The sequence below is a fragment of the Dioscorea cayenensis genome, chromosome 2, assembly GCF_009730915.1.
Source record: "Dioscorea cayenensis subsp. rotundata cultivar TDr96_F1 chromosome 2, TDr96_F1_v2_PseudoChromosome.rev07_lg8_w22 25.fasta, whole genome shotgun sequence".
Classification (NCBI taxonomy): Eukaryota; Viridiplantae; Streptophyta; class Magnoliopsida; order Dioscoreales; family Dioscoreaceae; genus Dioscorea; species Dioscorea cayenensis.
In genome coordinates this window covers 13,810,157-13,818,012 of record NC_052472.1, presented here as the reverse complement: position 1 = coordinate 13,818,012, position 7,856 = coordinate 13,810,157, and the positions used below count along the sequence as shown (strand labels likewise).

The 7,856-nt window shown below is 29.3% G+C and overlaps 1 protein-coding gene across 1 annotated transcript; it reads left to right on the top strand.

Annotated features, from left to right (window-relative positions):
• Positions 1-2,878: 2,878 nt before the first annotated feature.
• On the top strand, positions 2,879-3,476 carry LOC120272808. The gene is made up of 2 exons (XM_039279586.1): positions 2,879-3,189; positions 3,299-3,476. Exons 1-2 carry the CDS (start codon positions 2,879-2,881, stop codon positions 3,474-3,476), a joined length of 489 nt encoding a protein of 162 aa, XP_039135520.1.
• Positions 3,477-7,856: the final 4,380 nt, after the last annotated feature.

Sequence of the window (7,856 nt, the reverse complement as noted above, 5' to 3'; positions counted from 1 at the left end):
GCAAGTTGTTATTAGTTGTTTTTCCTTTGGAATTATATCTTGAATTGTTTTTCTTATCAAGACACCAAATCCTATACTTTGGGCATTTCTATATTTTGATCATTTTTGTATTTGAACCTATGTTATATCCTTAAATTGCACATGTATTTATGTTATTACTATTAATTTATTACTTTCCGTTAGTTTGAGATAGGTTCTAAGGCTTGCAGGTTTATTGGGTCATATCTAGTGTGACTGAAGCGGTTTGTTCATGGGTATGGTTCAATTTGACTAGGTCTACTCAATGACATACCCATTAAGGCATGTTGGGGCTTAAAATTTACATAAGCTCATTAAAACTGTAGTAACCTCTTAATTCAAGTAATAGAATTGTTGTGGTATTTGTAGATGTCAAATCATACAATAATGTTCTTTCAAATTTGGCTCTCCAAAGCTACCAAAGACTTCATAGAGCAACTTTAACGGGCTCTTCACATACGCTCAATGAGTGTATAATGTAAACTTCAACAATTATTATTGATCAGTGGCTACTGAGCCCTTAGTGGGTGGGACCCACAGTCCCTTTTTTAATAAATTTTTTTTAAATTTTAAATTAAAGCATGGGACCACAATAAAATTTTTAAAATTTAAATGTTGGCAACAACTCTCTGATTAATCTTTTTACTTTTTTAATTCTTAAATTTTTATTTTACCCCTATAAATACACCCACATAATCAAACAAAACTTACATTCTTCTCCACTTCTTCATCTTTGAATTTTCAACGATATTAAGGATAAAAATACTCCATCTTCCCAAGCTCCGTATTTTCCAAATAAGTTTCAAAATTTTCATATTCTTTCTTCCCACCAAATATGCAAAATTTTCAAAATTATCCTCAAAATTCACAAAATTTTCCTACCTCACAAAATTTTTCCCATTTTTATTCAAATGTCCAAAGTCAATCAAATTTTTCATTTGGTTATCCTATGTTTTTTTGACCATGTATCTTCAATCCAAGCATGGGTATGGCAAGTCAACAAACTAATGCAGAAACAAATGGCTTTCAAATTCCTTCAAGCGACACTGAAAATATGGATAAAAATTCTCTTGCCGATCAATAGAATATAACAAAAAAAAATATTTTCTGACTCTCAATTTCCCCTTTTTACACAACTAGGGATTGAGAGTATCATTCTAGATGAATACCAACATGAAGATCAAGTTAAAAAAAGGTTAGCCATAGAGCATGGAAGATGATAAAATGCTCATGAGTGCATGGTTTACAATTTCAACTAATAGTGTTGTAGGCACTACCCAAAATGATAGGACATTTTGGAAACAAGTGACCAATTATTTCAACAAAAATTGGTGATCTGTTTCAAGAAGAAAAACAATTAGCTGTAAACAACATTGGTTGTGGATGCTTTAACTTATTAATGAGTTTAACCAATGATACAACAAATTATTAAGGGAGCATCATAGTGGATGGAGTAATGATCAATTGAAGAACGTGCTCGTACTCTATATTATCATAATCATAAGAAACATTTCATCCATGAGCATGTTTGGGTCATGTATAAAGATGATCCAAAATGGAAAGCAAATACTCCTCTTGCTAGGTCTTCAAAGAAATTAAATATCAATAAAAGCGGTGCTTATACATTATCATCCAATGCAGATACAAGTATTGATATAGATGACAGTGAGGTCGAGGTCAGTCCAATTGGTCAAAAAGCAACAAAGGCAAAAGCAAGGGCGAAGAGAAAAGAGAAGTCAAATGTGGTCAAAAAAGCAAATGTAGATGAAGAAATGGAAGCAAGATGGGTTGAATTACTAGAATGGAGGAATGAAAAAGGTAGCAGAAGTACGAAGTTTGAAAAATCTTTTGAACTGGTTAATGATCATCAAATTCTAACTATGGATACTAGCCACATGAATGAAAAACAACTTGAAAATCATAGTCTTATGTGCAATGTCATAAAATTAAAATATAATATTCAATGTTTATTGGTTTTATTTTTAATGCAATGTAATTTTAATATTATGTAATTTTAAATTGCAGTTATGTAATGTAATTTTAGTATCATGTAATTTTAAATTGATGTTGTGTAATGTAATTTTAGTATCATGTATTTTTACATTGCTATTATGTAATGTATATTTATTATTTATGTAATATGTGTTTAATACACTTTATCATTAAGGTATAATTCCCTGAACAATCTCTCTACTTTTCGAATTTTACCCTTATAGTCCCTCTACTTTAAATTGTACCATTCTAGTACCTTTGTTATTTTAATTTAGCTTTGTCAATCCCCCTAAACATTAAACCCTAACCCTAAAGCCTCATGAAAGGGGACTAACATGGCTCACTTAAAAAGTAATAGAGGGACTAGAAGGTTACAATTTAAAGTAAGTAACTAAAAGGGTAAGTTTAAAAAAGTAGAGAAACTATTTTGAGAATTATACCTATTATTAATGCAAATTTAATGTAATTTGAATGTAAACTAGCCATTTGTAGTTTGAAAATTACCCATTAAAAATTAGTCGTTTGAAAATTAATCAATTAAAAATTAACAGTTTGAAAACTAGCCATAAGTCAAATTAGCTATTTGAAAACTAGCCGTTACAAATTAATGATTTGAAAATTAATCATTTGAAAATTAGCAATTTGAAACCTAGCCATTGAGTCAAATTAGCTGTTTGAAAATTAGGCGTTAAAACTAGTTGTTGTAAACTAGGCGTTGAGTTGTGCATATATATATGATGAGAATAAGTTCCATACTTCTCCACTTAACAAATTCAATATTTTTGTAAACTACATCCATTTGTTAACATCCTAGAGAATAGATCCTACCTAGTTGGAACAAGTCAAGCAATTTTTGGTAGATGAGTTGATGGGTGATTCAGAAGAAAAGATTTGTACAATATTAGAGGAATGGGAGAGGTGGAAAAAGGGTGAGTCATCTAGTAGCCATAAAAGAAGTCAAAGGCATTTGAATGGTGATCGTAAAGCAGGACATGGAAGGCTTTTCAATGACTACTTCGCCGATGAACTAGTTTATCCTGATAATGTATGTCATCAAAGATTTCAAATACGGAAGGCATTGTTCTTGCAAATCGCAGAAGCACTAGCAAGCCGTTCAGAATATTTTCAATTAAGGGTTGATTCAACTAGTAAGAGAGGACTTTCACTACTTTCAAAAATGTAATGCTGCAATCCGACAATTAGCATATGGAGCACTGGCTAATCAATATGATGAGTACGCACGAATTGTTGAATGCACTGCAATTGAATGCCTATTTAAATTTTGTAGATGCATTATTAAAATTTTTGCAGCAAGATATCTAAGAAGATCTAATAATGATGATGTTGGGCGTTTACTTCAACTGCATTCTGAGCGCCATGGCTTTCCCGATATGCTTGGTAGTATAGATTGCATTCATTGGCATTGGAAAAATTGCCCAGTCTCATGGAAAGGCCAATTCACTTAAGGGGGATCAAGGGGTTTCAACAATTATGTTAGAAGCAGTTGCTTCACCCGACCTATGAATTTGGCATGCATTCTTCAGAGTTGCTGGGTCTAATAATGATAAATGTGCTCAACTAATCTTCTTTGTTTAATGATGTATTATATGGATACGTTCTAGAAATCCAGTTCAATTTTATTGGTACAACATACACAAGAGGATATTATTTTGTGATGGTATATATCCAAATTGGGCAATATTCTTTAAAAGCTTCTCATATTTGGAAGACCCAAAGAGAACCAAGTTCAAACAAATACAAGAAGCTGAAAGAAAAGACGTTGAGCGTGCATTTAGCATACTTTAATCTCGGTGGGCAATTGTACGTAGCTCTATCCGTTTTTGGCACATGAAAAAATTGCGAGATATAATGTACACATGCATAATATTGCAAAACATGATTATTGAAGATGAAGGAGATGCAATCACAAATGGGTATGATGAAGAAAGCGAATCCCCACTCCTTGTTAGCCGAGGATGCATTCAAGATTTTCAATAATATTTAAGAAGAAATGTTAAATTACGTGATCAAGAAGTATATCATCAATTTCGTTTAAACTTGGTAGAGTATATTTGGCACCACTTCAGAGTGAATGAAGATGAAAATTAGTTTTTTATGCGTTTTTAAGAGTTTAATTATGTAATATTTTAAGCATTTTTATGTGTTATATAAATTGTCTCTTTATTTTTTCATCAATTTGATAAATTGCTTTTTTACTTTTTTATCATACACAAATTAATTAATTTTCCCAAAATAACATAATAATTTATTATTATTAATATATTTTTTTATTATTTTAAATATTTATTTTGAAATTTAATTTTTAAAAAATATTATATAATAATTTTATTAATAATAATTATTTATTTATTAAATAAATATATTATAATGAAATATATAATTAGAAATAGTTAATGAGTTGAATGAATTGATTGTGGGTCTTATTTTACAGTATAACTATTATGAGAGATAGTTTAATGGGTTGATTATGGGAGATAGTTTAATAAGTAAGGGTTTAATGAGCTGATGAGATAACATGACCATCAAACTCTGGAATAGTCTAAATGATTAAAGATGTCTTTAAGCTCAAATTTGACTTTTAGTCCCTTTAAAAAGAAATTATAGGTTTTATAAAAAGAAATTTCACACTAATTTGGTCAAAATCTATTATTTGTTATGTGAAAAGTTGTGGCATGAAAAGTGGGGGTTAACTTTTGCTTAAGCAATGTAGTAAATAAAAATTAAAAAATTATTACATTGTTTCTTAGTATAAAAGTTTCTTAATTGGAAGTATTTAGGATTTTTGTCTGAAATAATTAATTATTCTTAATGAAAGTTATAACATGACAAATCTTAAGCACAAGTATAAAAACAAAAATTAATCAGTTTGCAATCAAAAATAATATTTTCTATATCTTGTACTAAATGCAATGTTCTACAATTCACTACACTGCCATCTATCTAATGATAAATAATGTTTTGTCAATTAAAGTCAAAACAACTTCAGTGATAGTTTTCAACATAATCTATTTTGTTGAATATTTTGATTCCCAGAACAAATTGACAAGTGCACATGTATATTATAAATGGTAATAACTCAAAAGTTTAAAGAAGTTTTATATAAAAAAAAATGCATAATATATTTTATTACATATTTGCTATAATTTTCATTCACTATTAGATGATAATAATCTTAGAGTTTATATATAGTTTTTGGGTATAAATAAAGAATAATGTTATTTAGACTGAATTGATAGTCCAAATAACGTGGATGCAAAGTAGGAATTTAAACTAAACTCTAAACTTTAATATCCTAAAATGTTATAAAATATTACACTCAAAATTAAAAAAACTTGAATTTTAAATCACACCTAAATCCTAAGCAGTAAATCTCAAAACCCTATATGTAAATTTACAATGTATAATTTACATTTTAGGGTGTAGAGAGAGAGTTTTTTTTTTAGTATTTAGGTTTTTTTTAAAAAAAAGAGAATAACATGGATGATGATATGAATAAACATTTACATTATTTGGACTACCAATTTAGTTTATTTATTGGAACTAAATATTATTTTTTTATTTATTATTGAAATTAAAATAGAAGAACATCTCTAACTTTGAATTTTTTTAGAGGTACGTACATAAAAAACCCTTAAAAAATTAACCAAAACGAATTTTCTATAATTAAAAGCAAGAGCACGCCAAAACTGTGTTGGGACCCAGTTTCGGCATGATTCCCATCCTTCCTTCATCCAACGGCCATTAATGCACCGATTTGCACATCTCAGCAAATTCTCACCGTTGGATCAGCCAGATAACGTGATTGACAATCGTTAGATGCGCCGAGAAGAGCGCGTCGACGTGCACGCGATGACCTCTTGCGACCGCGTAAACGAACCTCGGCGTGGGACCCATGATATGGACGGCTAAGATCAGCTAATCTTTTATTAGTGCGAACGGACGGTGTTGATCTTGTCTCTGACTGCCCTGGTTTCCCAGATTCCCATTGATTTTCAAGCATAACTACGAAAATGCCATCAATCTAAAACAAGATGACAGCACATCCGTCCGATTGGCATCACGTGGCTCTCGATCCTCTCGAAGATGACTTAGAACACTTGGTCTTATTAATATTATTATTAGTATCATTATGTCTTTTTCATCATCGTTTTTGGGCACTTATGAGGGTGTAATTAAAATTCTAATTGATATTAATTCACTTTAATTAAAAATATTTTACAAATGAAATTTTCATTTTTCGTAGTCATTTATTGTTTTACGCCAATGACCATTTGGTCTATTGGCATCGGGTCCCTTGCATAGGTATAGTGTTCACCTCGAGTTTTAAGCGTGACTCTCCGAGTTCGATCCCCATCTCACGCAGGTGAGGCGCAGATTCAGATGGTGAGTCTGTCCTCCACACGTGTTCGTCTTTGGGCTTCGCGACATTGCGTCTTTTTAAAAATAAATAAACAAATAAATAAAAATTAAATTTATTGTTTTACGTATTTTATGCTATTTTCTAATTTCATTTATTCAATAAATTAAATTAAAAATGAAAGTGAAGTTGTCTTTGGTTGGTCGGTTGTGGACTTGAGAAAATGTTTTCTCAAAAATTAGTTTGAAAGGGAAGTTTTATATGAATATTTTTTTGTTTAACTGAAAATAAATATTTTACATTTAAAATTTAATAGAAGGTATTTTATTAGTATAATATATATTTTTTAAAAAATATATATATTTAAATAATTATTAAAAGAATGAGTAGAATTATATAAGTATTTTTGTGATGGATTTTACTAAACAAAATATGGACCGTAGGATCAAGATCCAATGTTTGACGCCGGCAGGACGCAATTCTCTCTACCCAAAATGCCCCTCCTTTTCACTTTGAATTACAGAGAGTAACCCTTAACCCTTGTCGGAATACGAAGCAGGATTTATTACTCATTAGTCCCCAAAAAAGTTTGCAATTACCTGTTATAGATTTGTCCTTAATATTGTGTTTCTAACTTAGGTTAATTACATAAATAGAAAAATTACTTTCTTAGCCTCCAAATTATTCAGGGACCCATTTTATTTGTGACAAAATTGCTTTTCCAAAATCATATTTGCTCAAATATAGTATAAATTTTTTTTTACAAAATGCACAAATCACGTGTCAAATGGGCATACATACCATCAAAAAGTGATTGTCCGGCTTATATACACTCATTCGGCGGATATAAAAATTAGATTGTAAACTAGTTTCTATAGCCAAGAATTTTTTTAGACCACTGTCTCGAATGTATCAAATTTTGGGTAATAAAAGTTTCAATAAGTTTTTTTACTGTAAGGTCACTACCATTAGACTAAAAGTTTTTGGTATTAATATAATTACTTTTTTAAAATTAAATTTGTTCAAATATACTACTGATACAATTAAAATTTAATTTAATTAAAAAATATTAAAAAAATAAAGTTTGGATTATTGCTAGTGTTAATATTTTAATTTTAAAAATACTTTTTTTTTTCACTTATTAAAAAATATTAAAAATTTATTTGGCATACTCATGTGAGTTCATCTCTAAAGTAAAGAGATTAACACAAAACAAATAAATTCACATATTTTAGTTGTTAAAATACATTTTAATTTAGATAATAAAATAAACAATAATCCAAACATAAACAGGTCAATAGAATCCTATAAAAATTTTTTCATATTAAGAACAAATGTCTATATACATATAAATATAGATTTTACAGATATAATAAAAATGACAATTTTTTTGTGGGTACATAAGAAAAAAAAACTTACCAATTCAATTTATAATTTTCGAAGGGGTAAAACGTTAAATACTGGTTAC

Coding starts and splice junctions, on each gene's coding strand:
- LOC120272808 (XM_039279586.1), top strand. CDS start 2,879: ATGGGTGATTCAGAAGAAAAGATTTGTACAATATTAGAGGAATGGGAG. Junction 3,190..3,298: donor CTTTCACTACTTTCAAAAAT/GTAATGCTGCAA, acceptor TAAATTTTGTAG/ATGCATTATTAAAATTTTTG.